Genomic DNA, 17351 nt, shown 5'->3' with positions numbered 1-17351 from the left:
GCAATATTTTCACTCCCCCTTCGGCGGGATCGCAAGGGATAATGAGCAGTTAAAAATCCAGGCAAGAGTCTTCCGTACGCTGCATGCTGTGTGTGGTGACACTTTGGGCGATGCAACGCGTGGTTGCCCCCCGTCCAGAGTAGTGTACAGTTCACACGGCTGTGATGCATAGTGGTGCTCTTTTGTTTGGTTGATGTGGATGCGAAAGGAAACGAGTTGAAGACTGGTACGTAATACTTGAGAGAGCCGACTGTCATTGCCCTTGAGAATAAGCAGAACCCCAGCGCACGGGCGTGCCTGTCGCGGTTTCCGATGCAGTCCAGCCTTGCCTTCCATCCACCACCAACACCCCAAGATCCTCGTCTTTGCATCACTTCGATACTCGTGTGCAGTGGAGCTCCCCATTTTCTCTCTTGGTAGTTCTCTCTGAGCTTCTATATCTGTGCGACTTGTAAACGTGTGCATCTCAGCTTGAGCACGCCGCAATCAGATCATGGTACGACCTCCCCGTAGTGTATTTGCTCGTTTCGTAGCCCACCTACTGCATTATCGAACTGGTGGATTCTAGAATGTAGCAATTGTTTGCGAGCAGATTGTCTCCCAAGGAGTTCACTTTAGTCTGCGCAGCTGCTGTGGCGAGGGTAACGATAACCCTACTACTCGGAAACGGGCTGCCGTGGTACTAGACATCATATCGTTACAGTTCACTAGCGCGATGGAAGCAACCAGAGAACTCGATCCATCCAAGTGTACCGTCAGTTCCACAATCTGCCCGGATCCCGCGCCAAATTTCCTTCCCTGTGACGAAACGCGCACAGGATCGACTGTTACCAACTGGTAGAGATCTGCCTCAGCTAGGGGAACTTGCACTTCATATAGTCCAGCAGGAGTTCCGAGTTCTCCACGCACATGGTTCACTAGTCGAGATATTCCCTCCGTATGCAGGTCAGCTGCCAGTGGGTAAGGGGGCAAGACGAATTTGTCTGCACCGTATTCTCCCGGGTTCCCGCTGTAATGATGCTTTAAATCATGTCCCGCGCTGGAAGAAGACCCCTGTTTTCCTGGAAGCCCTTTAGCCGTAGCACGGGTGCTTACTTTTTTCTGACTTCTGCCGCGGGAGTCTGTCTCAGTAGAAAAGCTTCCTTCTGCACTCACTCTTGCAGGGCCTTTTGACGATGCTCCGCTCAACGAGTTCACCGTACAACCAGTGGCTCCCACTGCTGTTGCAGCGAGGTAGCAGGAAATATCCATGCCTTGCTGGAGGGCAGCATCGAGGTCCCGTAACGCGTTTAGGGCTGCGTCACACCACTGTGCGACGTACCGCTTAGAGAATTCATCTTGGGCAATCAATTGGAACTTTGGAGCCTGATGGAAGCTGCCGCGACAGAAGAACCCGGCAACATCGCGGTAGGGTGAAGAGCTCGAGTTTGAGTGTTTCTGGTCGTCGCCAGGAATTAGTCCCTCTCGTGAAGTCGTTCTCACGCGCAAGGTTCCCCAACCGTCCATCAGGCCGCCGTCCCATGCACCTTCGTAGAACTGCTCGCCGTCCGCCCAGGTGTACCGGCCCCAGCCGTGGAACGCCCCGTTGTCCACTTGGCCTTCGTAGATGTCTCCCGTTGGAAAGTGTATCGTTCCCCGCACAAACTGCCCCTCCCGCCATTCCCCGATGCATTTGTACCCACCGTTTTTGTAGCTTCCTTTTCCGTGGTAGGCGCGCTGGCCAGTCTCAAAAACCTTGTACTCCCCAATGTACTTGCCCCCATCAGGAAACGGAAGCACATGGGTAGGCAGCGTTTCAGCTGAAATTGTTGTATAGTCTCCACTTTTGCTGAGTTCTCTACACCGTACAACAGTTTCGGTCATTTTGCTGCGGCAGCTAGTCAAATAGCGGTTTGTCCCCCGTCTGCGGGCAAGTTTCGTGAGCTGGGCGAGCTAACGGGGCTTTCTCACACTTCGAAGCCAAACATGTACTTGAATGCCCAATCTGCCGACGATTGGTTATGTTTTCTGGAAAAGCTCACTTTGCCGTTTCAGTCGGACCGTGCGGGGTCCCGCGTTTAGTTTAGTTTTTTCGCGGTCGCACAGGAATCGCGGCCCCGCCGCCCCTACCTCCCCGCCTCGCGATTCCGCTGAAGAAAGCGTGTGGGACGGCGTACATACAATTTGGCGTGGCACGCGGATGTCCTAATTCGTGAGTGGAACTCACTCAGGCCGGAATTCACATGCACGAAGCAATGGCAACGACTTGACACTACATTAAATCGTCGTCATACGGTTCACTGGAAAAGCAAGCTAAGAGGGGCGATCTACAGACTACGATTCCAGCGGAGGCTTCGAAGGGGTCTTCTTTCTAGCGCTCCTACCACCAGGAGGGAAACGTTGTGACGAGATACGTTTTGGTTTATTTTCATCCTTTTCTGGCCTTCAGCGATTTTGCCAGTAGTGCGCTGATATCGTCCCTTTGAGGATGACACGAGTATCATCCCGCCATAGCATGCAGGAGACTTCCACCCACGCACGGCCCATTGCAAGGTAGCGGGGGGTCACGTTCGTTTCTGGTGGATAGGAAACTCACCAAGCCACCGGCAAGCAGGGAGGATAGCTGGAGATATGCTTCATATTTAATGACCAGACCGCACACACAGAACGCTCCCGCGACAGGCACACATAGGTCGCAGAGCCGACGGGATTATCGCCCCCCGTACGCGCAAGGATGTGGGTGCTGCAGTGGGTGACGCCTCCTGAATGTCGACATGGAGCACTATGCTGCAGGGTCAGAGTGGAGAAGATCGCTCAAGCATTCAGTTCGCGGTTTTTGCTCAACTGCAACTCACTCTGTAGAAAAACGGTCTCTCGATCTGGTGGAGGAAACATCCCCCGCTGCGCGGGCCTTGCGTGTTTTGAGCCCTGGGATGCTATTTCTCAAAGCTGCATCTCATCTCAAAGATGAGTGATTTCGTAGTTGTCAGGCTGGCGGATAAGACTCAGAGTGGGGCGATCAAGAGAAGCGGAGAAGATCACTGTATTGCCAAACTTCGAGTTAGCGCACGCACCGCGGTTAAGCGGTCGAGTCACGTGCACGCATGTACACACATCTGGAATGTTCTGCAGAAACCGCCAGCAGTTCTCTGAGCTGATGGAATCCATCGAGGGTTGTTGATGAAGGTGCTAGCTTTGCTAAGCACGAAATAGTGCATATTTCATAAGAGAGCAATATCTTCACAGTGACCTGCAGTTTAACCCGGCGTTGCGGTGAGGGACTGGGCAACAATTGCTGCCTGGTCGCCTACTCATGTTGCCCACTTGGGCGCATCCCGGTATTTAGGTACACCTTATTCATGTAAACGTAACACGTACATAGAGATAAAGAGCCACCATGAGCATGCGCACGGGCAGCACGTTATCCGTTGCGGTCTTTGCGAGCCACGAGCCTCATACAACACAGCGAACGCAATCTTCCGCTGCCCGTACTGGATTTCTCCAGTCGATCACATTCTCAATGAACCCATCAAGCGTGGTGAAGAAGATCGCAGCGCTAAAAACTTTTGATCAGGAAAAACGATGAAACCAACACGCATACTACACTGGTGTGTCCGTGTGAATGAAGGGAGGCCATACTGTAGTGCATTCTCTCAAGACGTCAACACCGACAAGCCTGCAGTCACAACTCCGAGATTTCAAACGTCGTGAGGCCTCTTCTTGTGACTTGATGATTCTGCACAGCCTGTAGTTTCTTCCTTCCGGTGTTGGTGCCCGACTGAACACGTCATCCCACGCGGTGTCTTGCACTCCAAAGTAGCAATCACTGAAGACCATAAATCAGTGCGAGCGCGAACTGTCTGGAAGTGTAGTTACCGTAGCGTAGCGGCGTCGCCAAGGCCGTCTTGCGCCTCTGGCAGGAGAGCCCCTGTTTCCATGGCTAGGGGGTTTGTGTCAGCAGCACTATTTTCGAGAAACTTGGTCTTTTGTCGGGTCTCTGAAGCAGACCCCGCAAGTTGCTCGTCTTGAGCCGTCGTGCCGGGTGAGTCAGCAGAGAGAGAAACCACAGGAAATCCCTCGAGCAATGGTTCCCCTCTATCCAGTTCCTTGTATTCTTCGTCTGTCAACGGAAAAACGGAGGTCGGGATTTCAGCGCTGCCGGCGTTCCCACTCACAGGGGGTGCTGGCTGTAGCGGCTGTCCAACCGACGCCGACAGGTCTGTCTCGTGATCGGCCTTCGTTCGCACTAGCCATTCTGTCACCTCTGCGTTCGTAAGAGGGTGTACCGCAGACAATACGGAGGTCTCTGTCGATGACGACTCGGAGGCGATTCCAGCCTGAACAGCGTTCGTCTGATTATGGAACCCTGAAGCTGCGCCAGGGGTCGCACCTGGTTCGATGTTCCACCCAGCGAGTATAGTGTTTGAAGGCGCCAGCAGCACTGCCAGTCCGTCTGAGACACGTATAGCACAAGTTCGCCACTACGCACAACGTACTGACTGAAAAGCGAATTCTTTGTAGCCTACTGTGCCTGTGTACACGATGGAGTTATGTACGCTGTTCGGTGTATCGTAGAATCAAAAGAACTCTAGAAATTGATTTCTGCACAAAGCGCCGAAGGCATTCGTAAGGGTCCCCATTCGGCGGACGAGGTACTGGTTGTATTGGAGCGTAGCTGCCGTATCCCTGCAGCAGTCCGTTCGCCGTCATTGCTGGGGCAGTGTATGAGAGCTGGCTGGTGGCAGCAAAGAAATACTTTTCCTGGGGTGACGACCGACTGTCCGAGCTAACAGGTTCGTGCCAAAGGAAATCCATTAAGCATATGCCTTGCCGTAAAAATTTTGAACGTGCTCGGTCGCCCCAAAGGATGCATCTCGCTGCCGAGTGAACCACACTGCCTGCAAAATATATCTCCCTTTATGCTATTGCCATCTTCACCAGACCTACCTGACTGCATCAACAGCGTTTCGCGCGTCACAAATTCGATTGCTGTAGAGCTGGTGGAGAAATTTCGACTGACGGTTCCCACACGATATGCCCTGATCTCGTTATCTGTGAGCTGCAGCATATGCGCATTGTGCAGAGGCAAAGAGGTCAGGATCTCAAGACAAGCCGAACTGGAAGTAACTACGAAACCTACAGAGCAGCCGGTTCATCAGAAGGCAAAATGAGTAGACAACCGTGGCCTGAAGTTACCCTTGATGGCGCACTCTTCAAGAATTAAGGGCGCTCGAAGAAGAAAAAAGACTGCTACTGGCGTCTTGGTTTCCTTAACTCACACGTAGAACGATAAAGGATATCCCGAGAAGAGCCTCAAATGGAACCGTATTGAGGGACTCGAGAGGAACAGCCGTTTGAGGTGATCCGATCACGGCGAAGCTTTCGTCTTTAACACTGACTGAACTGGCGATGCTCGCAGAAGCGGAAGTATTTGGGCCATGAAAGTCCGGCAGCACCGCTCCGGGTGGCAATGTCGAGCTTCTCCACCATTCAGTGGTTTCTTCTGATGTGCCACTGCCTGTGACCTCGGACGGGATCGCACCTCCTTGCGAACGACACACATCCCGACCGGCGGCGCGCAAATCTCGAGTCTCCCGAGTCACTGTCAGAAGAAGAAATGACACACAGATGGAACGTATCTGCGCACAGGTCGATTTGTGAGCTGCAGCTCAGCTGTACTGGTAGGCTAACGATGGATCCGGCCGGAGACACCAGTGTAACGCGGTTTGCAAAAACGCTATTTCTACGCAGCCGAAATGGAACGACATCGGCAGCGGCAAGCTGCACTAAAGCGGCGGAGGTTTGCGCTGTGATTTGATGGCCGCGGAACGGACTAAAGGATCTCAGATGCTTCGCACGGTTACTCCGCCACCATATGCGAAGTATCCGATCGGGGGCATTCCGAGGTCACTAGCCATGATCCGCCCCTCGCCAGCCAAAGCTGGCCACTGCTTGCCTTAAGCCACTCTAGTCCCATTTCTTTGTCGTGTGTTTCGAGGTGTATGGTAGCTGCAAAAAATGGTGAACAAAGCCGCAGGCCACCGGTACCTTTGGGAACTGGCCACATGTCCCCGAACTCACGTTTGATGGCAGAATACGCGCTGCACACGGCAGCGATAACGGCCAAAAGGAATATTACTGCATACGCCACTACCAGAAGGCTTCCGCGCCATGGTTGCCGTTGAATGAATGCCTGCTTCACATGGCAGGAAACGTGGGGCAAGCCGTCGATGCGCTAGCAGAATCACACATACATGACTTGGTTTCAGCAACCCGTTGGAGACCTCAAAGTGTGGCGTGTTATGCCTCTTTCTTCATGAACGAGGCCTCCATACAAATGTGTGCAGAAACTGACAACGGAACTGCTGTCAAGCAAAAGATACAGAGATTCACCGTCCCTCTACAATGGTGGCCTTATATTATTTATCCGCCTGAGTAGCAGTTAGAGGTGAACAGTAAAACCCGCTTCTGTGGGTTTTTGTGGGCGCCTTGTTCGTTAAAGAGATCCTCGAATGCTGAGAAGATCGTCCCTGCCTGTTCTAAGGTCAAGGGTGTGTCAGCCACCCCGTTCTCGCTGTCCGAAGCCTTCACGAGTTCCTGGAACCAAGGAAAACGCCAGCGTCGCAGCAGACTAAGAACTGAAAATACAAACTGAGCGAAGCCTGGGATGGCCACGCGACAGACATCTGGAAGCCCAGAGATACCAGAAATGTACATGAGGGCATATATTTTGTCCCGTAATGTATATCGTGTATACCGCATATATATGCAGACATACACACCTACATACACACACCGGTTCCTTGGTGGGCGGCCCCCGGTTGCCGTCCTTCTCCATGGTGGCAACTCGGCTGAGAGAGAGATAAATGATGACGGGGGAGAGGCGAACGGACGGTACACAGGGCTCGAGCGTACGTGGCGCTGGGCACAACACCTCAAATGCGCCATTGAAGGCGAAGGAATTTCCGCTTTGCCGCATTTCCCATGCCAAACTCCCGTATGCGCTACAGAGGAGAGGAATCATTATTTGTTCCTCACTGTTGAGTGGGGTATGTTGTTGCTCACCTCTACCACGTTTCCCGAGATGTGGCCTAGCCGCGAAAACGATGCTTGGCATGGCCCATCTGCGTACGGCTCTTGCGGGAGCGGCCCATCCAGAGGGAAGCACGTGCTTGCGCTATCAACTGAGCACACCCGCGTGCCCGAGGGAAGTGAATTCTGCCCATTTTCCTCCATGAGAAATCGAGAAAACCCCGTGTGTTGCACAGCGCGCCGAAAGGGAGGTTGTTGTCCAGGGTGGCCAGTCTTCGTACAGTTCCAGCTTCTAGTGAGCAAACCCGTCCTGCTGACGAAAGTACCGGTACCTCTTCAGTACTAGAATCTTCGTAACTTCGGTGATACGCAGGTACAAAACAGCTGTTTCGCGTCACTGTTTTCATCCGGAGGATTAACAGCGTGTTCGAGCAAATCTGGGTATCCTCTGAAAACCTACGAGACCACCGAGACATGCACATGGATCCTAACAGGCTCCGCATGCCAGAAATGTGGGTGTGTGTAGATCTGCTTCTACAGCAAAAAATGCTGTTGTCTTCAGCGGGCCTCGCACGTAGCTACTGTTGCGTCTCCGGTTATAGTTCCTCCGAACGTCACCAAACTACAAAAGAAAGGCACATATGACACAAAAGATCCAATAATGCAAAACATTGCTCCTGGTATGAATCTAAAGTCGACTGAAGTGTCCAGAAGACAAATATGCAGGCGAACATACAGTCTGTTTCTGCTACTGATAACTTCCCCACCCCAAGAAACTCGCCGTCGACCCTAAAACCCTTAGTGCCTGGGCCCTCGGGAGCAACTCATGGAAATTGAGCTTGCTTTTGTGCAGCCTGATTTCAGCACCCCGACGCGACCACGGTTTCGAACACGCCTGTTGGAGCAATACCACAGCGTAATAAACGTTTCTTTCCCCTCCCACGATCCCAACAGCACTGTAGCTACTACCCTACTCGCATCCTATCATAAGGAAATGCCGGGCCCGCTTTGCGGACGTGAGGTTTTTGGGCGAAAATGGACTTTGCGGCTCTTCGAGAGCATACACCCATCTTCAACACTTTGGCTCTCCAACTCGATGTGATTACCCTTTCTCTTCATTTTCTGTCACAGACGGTCTGCCAACGGCGGTCTCCAGTGCTGAGTTGATTCTTCATTTCACAGCCATCGCCGTAACTGACAAGGCTGCCACTTGTGCAGGCCGTGGGGCAAACCGCATTTTTATAGGAATTCGCTAACATACGGGCTCGCGAGAGATTGTGACCCGCCACTAGCCATCCGTTGTCCTGACATACAGCGAATACGTGTGCGGTTTGTCTGCGTAGCCCTTTTCTGACTGTTTCCCCTTGAGGAGTCCTGCGCACCCCTGCTTCCTGAAGCTTCCGCCGTTTTTCCCTTACACACAGATAACTTTTCCTTAATGAAGCCTCCATCCTTGCATGCCTGCCTGCCTGTCCAGAATGTGCGCGGGAGTCACGAGACACAAGTTTTACACGTATATAGAGTTGTGCGAGCATACGCATCGAGTGGCATACGTAGTGACGAAATTGTGCGCTGGCGCTTCCACATCATTGAGGTCAGCAACTGGCTTAGCCCCGGGCACCTCTGTGACACTTTTTACCACGAACACATCTGGCACGGGATCACTGGGGCTGTTGGCACCCTCTTTAAACACCTAGAGCGTGATGGCAGTGATGTGCAGTAGCGTGCGACCCATCTGATGCGTGGACAGGCTACAGCAATCTACCGTTTTCACACGGAGAACTCAGATACAAACGCCGTCCCGGCAACTCGCCGGCGCTGTAGAGAACGTCCGTAGGCACAGCACTGCCGCCATCTGCCGCCGAACCGTGATACGAGTCAGGTAATTCAAAGGTCATCTGCATGTGGAGCCACCAAGGAGTGAAACCGAAACCGGTCCCAAAACAAGCGTGACCAACTTCCCGGATCAGGCAAAAAAGACTCACGATATCGCATCGATTCACCTACTTCGCATAACAAAGCTCAAACAACCCACCTAGTCTTTCATCCGGCCAAGCCAAGGCAAGAAGGGCCGTTAACCATGGTTGGACAATGAACACACCAACAGTGTACTGCTTTGAGCACACACCTGGGCGTGGACTTGCGACCACACTATGTTGCGCCAAAGATGAAACAGACAGCCAGAGCGCGAAGCCTGCTCTGAGGTAACCGCGAGGGCCCAATGTGGCCGATATGCGCCCGCTTCCATGACGAGAAGAAACACGCGTTACACACGCATCCCCAACGCGGAAGACAACACACGAGCACGACTACTGCACTAGGACGGACTACTGTCCGCCTTTTTCTTTACAGTGGGATTCACAAGCAGCTCCCCGCGCTAACAGTATATGGAAGCTTTTCTTCTCTTCTTCACTCGCAATTATCTTCCAGCAATTCAGAGGTGACGCAGCCATTTGGGCCTCAAGCCACTGGCTACTGGGTTCTCTATGTCTCCGGAATGAGTAAGCCTTTCGGGGTGAAGAGACACATTCGAAGTTAATGGCAGATCAGCGCGAGAATGCCTCGCGCCGAAGTACATTCCCACGTGCGAGCTTGCCTCTCCTTTCTTATGGAACGTCCGTTCCGGGTCGCTCCACCGTAGTTCATTCATGGCGGTAACTGATGAATGTCCCATCAGCGGCGGGCGGTCCTTCCGCCGTCGTTCAGTCACTTCATGCCACCTCATCGTTTTGTAATATCGTCACCGTACAGGAAGCAAGAATACTCGTCCCCAATCTAACTCATCTTTCCTTCACGACGTGCCAGCGGGAAGCATACTGCACGCAATGCATACATCTTACGCGCCGCCAACGCCAGTCCTTTTGAATAGCGGCAAGCTACACTGGACCTTCAGCAACAGTCACCAACTGACGCCAAAGATACCGATTTCACGGATAACGCAACGCGGGACCTACCAATAAGGGCGTAAAAGGAGCTGGTGGCTACAAATAATGCACAGCGACACCAGCACGTGCGCCACAAAAACCGGGGATCCCCGTGCGAAAACTCCCTTCCGCGGACACAGTGAACATCATGAACGATAGTAGTCGCTTGAAGAGACACCAGTTTAAGCTCTGCCATCCAGTGATGTCTGGCCCCGCCCCCCTAAGCTCAATACCCCCGCACTTCTGGGAAACGTCACTCTGAATCCTCTAGAGAGAAGATAAAAAAACGCGAGAACAACATGCTGTTATTGTTCCTGCCAGTGTCCAGGATTCAGATGCAGCAGAACGTATGAAGAACAAGGAACTACTCGCTGACACAATCGGCCAGCCATAACGTCTCCCTCCACAGCCGCGTCCGGCGTGTTGGGGCTCACCCCCTCCCCCCCCTGCCCACCCCCCTGGAATTCTTTGAACACCTGAACACCCTAGTAATTGGCTCGTCAGATGCTTCTCCGGCGTGGACGGGGGAGCGCATCCCATGTTCTGTCCGTTTTGTGTCGGATTACGAGGCGTGTCTGCAGGGACTCCCTCCGCCACCTCTCACTGGGTCATCCTGCGCTTACTCGCCGTCATGGTCATCGTCATCGTCATCGTCATCATCGTCCGAGCTGTCTTCCTCCTCCGAGCTCTCTTCGCTGCCTGAGGAGCTGCTAGGCCTTTTTTCTGCAGTGAGAGAGCATAAATCAGTAACAGGAGGCACGAATATACACAAAAACAAGAGTGAAAATATTGTTAGAAGCAGACAACATGATGGCACTCTACTTATCTACAGTACGACACATACCGCACAAAGCAGCATAGGAGTCACGGAGCCAGTTCTAGATAGTCTGCACCTGCTTGACTGAGGCGTCGCTCAGGCGCGAGGCAAAACAGCACCACAGAGTATGCGTGTTCGCGACCGCGCATGTATACTAATATAAAACTACATACTAAACATAGACAGGATAACCGCTAGCCACCACGAGCTTTATCAACTCAGTCACGCGTGCGTCCAGTGACGTCGCCCGCTGAGCCGAGTTATTTCCCATATCGAGCCGCCTTTCCTATGACCAACATAGACCGGCAGTACAGTTACACGCCGCCCCATGCTTCAGTGTCCAGGCGACGCTGTCTAACAGCGTACTTATCGAAACGCGTCCTCTCTATAAGGGGACAGCGGCCTGGAAAACTCACGTGATACTTGGCGATTGAGTGCCGCCTTTGCAGCTGGAGCCGGTGTTGGCGCTATTTTTGCCGCAGCCGCAGCCGAAGACGAGGCAGCTGGGACAGCTGCTGCGCCGGGCGCGGCGACGGCCGTCGCGTTGTTCGGTTTGGCATCGTCGTCTTCAGACTCAGAAGACGACTCTTCTTCAGACGAGGACTCCGACGACGAACTGTCACTTACGCGCTTCTTCGCAGGGCCCTTCCCTGCAGCGGCGGTGCCCCCCGGAATCCCTGCAGCCGGCTTCAGATTGGGTGTGAACTGGCCAGGGTCTTGGATGCCTAGCGCAAGCGCCTCCACCACCAACTGAAAAGATGCAGGAGACAGAGTCCCAACACATGCGGGTCGCGGCCATTTCGCTAGAGCCACTGCAGGCCTACACGAGGAGCCGCAGTTACGACGGGTTCCGTCGGTGCCATGAGTGCAAGCGTGCCGCAGTCTGCACCTGCCCCGCTCCTCCTACTGCTAGAGATTCAGTTGTCGGACTGCCCTCTCTGAGCGGTGCCGAATCACCGAGCTGCTTTCGGCTGGCAGAGTGGCGACGCGCGATTCCGTCCTGGAACAAATGGACAACCCGACACCGCGAGCACGAAGAACGGGGCGCCGGAGAACCCTAAAAACGGAGGGACAGAGTGTGGCTACTTAAACCCACGAAAGCACATCTCAACGCTGATGCGACGACGGCAACGACTTCACCGCACAAAAAATCCAGACGATGGAACCTGATCGCGCGAAGTGACTTACGTGACCGACGATGGGGATCTGGGAGTCGGGCTTGCCAGGCGGGCGACAGAAGGACGGACCAAAGATCTCGGCGATCTTCGTTGGAGTCATCTGTGGGCGCCACATCATTCGTCGTGTTCTCGAGAGTGAACCAGACACGCCAGGGGACGCAGGACGCGCAACCACAACCGCTGGCGTACCCAGCATCGCTCGCACTCGACTCCTCTGCGACCCGCCAACAAAGATCGCACTTTTACACAACAACGCATGCTCCTGAGTGACAACAACTATACAGAAACACGCGCTGCGGCTGCCCACCCCCGCGTTTTTTTCCGCCATCGAAAGATCGTCGAAGCGCCGCCGGCACAGCAGGCCACGAGATTATGTTCGCGCACTTATTCACCCGCAACAGTTCACGCGAGACGTTTGACTCGTGCCCTGGCAGGAAACTCCGCTCATCGAGTTCTCTGATCCCCCACGCAGGTCAAGGCCCGGACAGCGCAATGCCGACGTTGGGCGAGATACAGGAAACCCAACAAAGCCCGAGGCCACTCACGGGCCCCAACAGGACTAGCTCTAACTTGGAAAGTAATATATCCGTCTGGCATACAGCGGCTGCAATTCAGCAGTCACAGACAGTTGTGCAGCATTTCAAACACGTGCCCCGTGGAAAGTGGACACCGGAAAGCCTGTCCTAGCTTACGCCATTGAGCGAGGCTTCGTTGGAAATCGTCTTGAACGCCTTGATGATGTACTGCAGGAGGAAGCGAACAGAAACGTTGCTGCGGGACTTGCTGTCACTCCGTACAAATGGATGAGATTACGGATGCCTCGCGCATAGCCCTATCTAAATAGAAGCTTGAGTAGCGGCGGTCGCTATATCCATGAGCTCATCTCCGTGCATCGAAAAAACCCCAGCCTTTTTGAGTGTGTATCTGTGTTCAGTGCACATGTGGTTTGCGGCAAGCTTCTACGGGTACGTATACGAGTTCAGAACAAACACGTGAAAGTTTGAGACGGGCCGCGGCGGTGAATTGCAGCCCAAGGACTGGCGACACTCACTGAAAAGGTTTCTTGCTCTCCCAGCGATAGTGTACAGAAAACCTGGAAACAGCATCGAATAAAAACAGACAGCACTGTTTCACCTCGCTCCTTCCTAAATCCCAGCAACAACTCTGGAGAATGAAGCGGATACACAGCACTGGATGCACGCAGATGTTTCGCGTCAGAAAGGGTGACACGCTACCAAACGAAACCTATATCCAGATGGATAATTTACCAGGAGACCTGCGGACGAGCTCGTGGAAGCGCGCAAGCCAGAAAGGCTCAAAGAATCAAATGCCCGCGGAAGCCAACCAGCACGAGGACGAAGGCTGATTTGATGCGAATTGAGGCGCGTTTGCGGCCGACCGTTGCAGCCGCGTCTGCCTCAGCCCTCCAAAACAAACCACAGAGTCCTGAGCGCGTGGTAAGTGTGGATGGGTGATACATGGAACTGACGCGCAACAATACATGCATAGAAGACGACACAACGCAGGGCACCGTTGAAACCAACACCGCGTTCTGCTTCATTGCCGCTAACACGAGAGACATACCCGCCGCCGGACATCGTTAGCAGACGAACCCTAACAAAGTAATTCGGCGCCGGCGGGATGACTTCCACTCGTACCTGCGTCAGCGTCGTCAAAAGTGCCGACTTGTCTGGCTTCGTCGCACCCCCTGCACGCACAGACACCCGCAGGATGTCACCACGACTATTAGGGAAGGAATAGGCAAGCTGCCTGTGGCAGCCGCGTCTCCTGGAGAGTAGCGACACCGCGAAACCCCTGTGGAAGGAGCTCAAATGACCACTACAGAAATACATAGCGTCGCGCTCGCGTAATCACGTCAACCGACACTGACACTGCTGTGACTCTCGCATCTACATATTTACACACGTGCAAAAGAGACGGCTCGTCCGGCTACTGCGCCACTCTATGTGCGCCCTTGCACGCTGAGCCTCTGCTGCGCATCTTGCCTTTTCGCCGCGCCCCTACTATTCAGCTACGCTGGGCAGCCCGCCCCATCCGGACTGATGCCCAGTTCACTCGTTTCGCTCAAGCGCGCGGCAGCCCGCCCTCTTGGATGTGTGCGTCAACTTCCCACGCAGACGCCTGGAAGGCACGCCACCGCCGTTCGCTGGCGGCCGGTTCCGCTCGGCTTACTGGCGAGAGCGCAGAAGGCGCTGTAGGCTTTGTCGCCGAGGAAAGGGACGGGCATGCAGTCGAACAGAAGCCTGAAGCCGCTGACAAGGGCTGGAATGTTGCCCCACTCCACGAAGGGGTTGCCCTGGTCGATGTCGCCGACGAACGCGTAGAGCGACGCGCAGTCCGCTTGGAGGCACAGGAGGTCTTTGGTGGAAATGACGTCGCGCGACGTGAGGTGCTCAACAAAGTCGACGTAGATCGACGGCAGCCGCGTGTATGGTGCGATGGCGTCCGTTGGAATCCGCGCACACAGGGTCGCCACAGGGCTGCCGTAAATGACCAGTGCGCCACCCGGGGAAATGCGCTCTTCTTCTTCGTGCTGAACGACGTAAGGGAATCGCCTGCGACGCACCAAGCCACAAGCACGAAGAGTCACACCTTGCATCAAGCAGCACGGCCTCTCGCAAGCGCACTGCAATAGTTAACGCGTCCGATGCATGCGCGTATGTCTAGGACGTTTTAGCAAGCATGTGAGAGGCTCGCCACGAGGCTTAAAAACGCATCCTGGAGCCGAACCGGTTAGTCCGGTCAAGATTGAAGGCAAGACGACGGGAGAAGTCGCAGCGGACCGCAGACACATTGTCAAACCGCGGGCATCACCGGCAGCCAGGGACATATCAAACGAGGGCCACTTTCTCCGTCCTTCAAACGTAACGTGGGAAACTCCTGGCACACAACAGCCCGGCATCACAGTCGCAGGCATTACACATCGAAACCCAACAGTCTCCCTGGGACGTTACGACCTCTAAGCCTTAGGTGCTCAGACCCTTCATTTGGCTTCCGGCTTACGTGAGTGCCTCTGTAGGCGGCATTTTGAGTGTGCTGAGGACATCAGAAAGCTGGTCGACATAGACGACTTTGTCGTAGAACTTCTTTGACACAACAGTGGACATGGCGCCCATGACCATTTTCTTCGCAAGCGTCCAGTGGAGCAGGTAAATCTGTTTCAAGTTCTTCTTGACCGCGCGCGGCATGGCCAGATAGCCTAGGAAGACAAGCACCCCAGCGACACATAGGCTGCATGCAAGAGGACCGTCTTCCCACCTTCATGACGGCGGAAACGAAAGAAATGGAAGCGTCTCAGTCGCACACCAGGCGCAGCACCTGGTAATCTGTCTAAAGTTGCTTCTCGGCGCCTAGTCCTTTGAATCGGGGGCAGCACTGTACGTTGCAGAGAGGCGAGGACAGGTCGCATGCGCGGATGCATACATGCATACATCACGTGTCGCACACGGGAACGCGAACAACACTGTGCCTCCTCCAGCACTTTTGACACACGGCTTCGAAGTCCGCCCATGCTACCGGGTTCCTGCGGGATGTTGAGGGTGCACTGGAATTTCCTTACAGTTTTTGATGAAGGTAGAGGCATCGTTAAGCCAGTTGGTGAGTGTCAGTGCGACGATAACGACAAACGGCTGGCTCTCCATCGCCTGCAGCTTCGCGAGGCAGTAGTACCTGAGAACAGAGACATCGAAAAAAACTCCACGATGTACTGCCCGAGCGCCAACGTAGACCACGCGGCCTCACAAGCACGCGAGTGGACAGGCGTCTGGTCACAAAGCAGCGTCACTGGGTGTGAAATCCGTTGCATTCCCAAGAGCGACGGTCACATGGCGCGCCGTCACATGCAACGTCACATCCTCTTCGGCGCTGCAAGCGGCCTAAACCCTAAACCCTAAACACACGGTACAGAAGATGGTGCGAGTCAGCCGCGGTCGCGCTTCTCATTCCCTTTGGCCGTTGCTGACGTCATTCTGCGAAGGGGTGAACGCTTCCTCATACACGGGGGCGCGGAAAACAACACTTCAGTATGAATCCCAACCGGAATGGCGGCAGTGGCGTGCCCGTTCAGCGGAGAAATCCAAACGGTGACCGACGCAGTTCTCGTTTACTAGTCAATCGACTTGATCGGAATCGTCGCGGATCGACCTGCACTCGTCCGCCACTTTGGCAAGATCCATCCTGAAGTCCGCGGTAGACTGCTCATAGAATGAAGAAGACACATTCTCGCTGGGGATTCCACTTACATTGCCTTCTCGAGCTCCTCTGGGGCGCCTGTGAGGAAGCAGAGCGTGATGAGCAAGACTTCCTCACTGTTGACGTTTTTGCCCAAAGATCGAATCAGCCCAGTGCGGTCGAATCTGCAGATTTCGCAAAAGCCCGACAGAGAGGAAAACGCATGATGCTTGCTGACTGCTCGGCCCTCGTTTCCGGTGTCTCTGGAGCTCGGTTGCTCTCGACGTTTTTTTTTCCGCCCACGAGCACAGCTGCCCCACACACTGTCGAAAAAAAAACGAAATGGAGGCTTCCAGGGGCATGCGAAGACTCGTACCGCGGAACACCGTGCCTCAATCCCGCAAGGAGTCCCAGCTGTTTCTCGTAGCGCCTGTGTTTCGTAGTGAGACATCCGGCGTAGCGGTTCGCGTCCCTTCTTGATGCATCATATACACGCAGAGGACGGATTTACGGGCTGGACGTGCATTCTCTTCCCAGGATCCGAAGTGAACACTACAGCTGACGTTGTCGCAGAGGACACATACGCTTCAGATAGTCTCAGCTGAGGCCGCGCGCCTGCCACCAGCACGCAGGTGTATCGTAGCGGCAAGATACATCGTTGCTGAGACGTCAGTCACCAAATCCACGCCTGCTTATCTGGCGCCATAGAAAATCAAACCGTCAAGGCAAAAACTGAAGTGAGGACTGCTTCCTCGTGTTTGTGCCCTGATGCAGCGTCGAAGCTCAGCTGCATCCCCGATTTCGTGGTTTCCGTTCATCACCGCCCCATCGCTCGAGACCTCCCCCTCGCGAGAGTGTAGTTTCTCCCACTTCCCCTCAGCCAGGTCATTCAACTGTGGCACGACAGAGTCTGAGGAGTGCTCACTCTGCCAGGTCGGCTTTGCTCGCCCATTCGATGGCCTTCTTGTACTGCTGAAGCATCTCTGGAGATACCTCCTCATCGCTATCCAGGTACGACATCTTGGCGGGAGGCGGCAAAAGCAAACGGCGTCAGCCTTGCGTTCCGAGATCTAGTTAGCCCGGCTTTCTGTTACCCTACCCCTGTCACGATTGACTGCGTATGACAGACCACATCCACTGATGCAGGCTTTTCCCCTCCGCTTGGTGTGCTGCGGAAAAAACGAGGGCGTGCTGTATGTTCAGTCTGCAAAGAACCGGAGGACGAACGAG

General features: G+C 54.2%; 3 protein-coding genes across 3 annotated transcripts; all 3 read right to left on the bottom strand.

The window, feature by feature from the left end:
- Positions 1–609: 609 nt before the first annotated feature.
- BESB_008450 (MORN repeat-containing protein) lies at positions 610–1863 on the bottom strand (the record flags this gene model as incomplete). Its single annotated transcript, XM_029359599.1, has 1 exon — positions 610–1863. The coding sequence occupies one exon, from the start codon at positions 1861–1863 to the stop codon at positions 610–612; it is 1254 nt and encodes a 417-aa protein (XP_029222512.1).
- Positions 1864–3851: 1988 nt separating this feature from the next.
- Positions 3852–6046, bottom strand: BESB_008440 (uncharacterized protein; the record flags this gene model as incomplete). The annotated part of the gene is made up of 4 exons (XM_029359598.1): positions 3852–4432; positions 4927–5038; positions 5259–5581; positions 6028–6046. 4 exons carry the CDS (start codon positions 6044–6046, stop codon positions 3852–3854), a joined length of 1035 nt encoding a protein of 344 aa, XP_029222511.1.
- A 4508-nt stretch (positions 6047–10554) lies between these two features.
- Positions 10555–17141, bottom strand: BESB_008430 (RhoGAP domain-containing protein; the record flags this gene model as incomplete). The annotated part of the gene is made up of 11 exons (XM_029359597.1): positions 10555–10658; positions 11169–11502; positions 11941–12030; positions 12623–12673; positions 12982–13023; positions 13589–13638; positions 14124–14506; positions 14955–15150; positions 15511–15620; positions 16193–16306; positions 17047–17141. The coding sequence occupies 11 exons, from the start codon at positions 17139–17141 to the stop codon at positions 10555–10557; spliced, it is 1569 nt and encodes a 522-aa protein (XP_029222510.1).
- Between the last annotated feature and the right edge of the window lie 210 nt (positions 17142–17351).

The sequence above is a fragment of the Besnoitia besnoiti genome, chromosome I (genome assembly GCF_002563875.1).
Source record: "Besnoitia besnoiti strain Bb-Ger1 chromosome I, whole genome shotgun sequence".
Lineage (NCBI taxonomy): Eukaryota > Apicomplexa > Conoidasida > Eucoccidiorida > Sarcocystidae > Besnoitia > Besnoitia besnoiti.
Note: the sequence above shows the minus strand (reverse complement) of the source record. Positions and strands in the feature narration are given on the sequence as shown.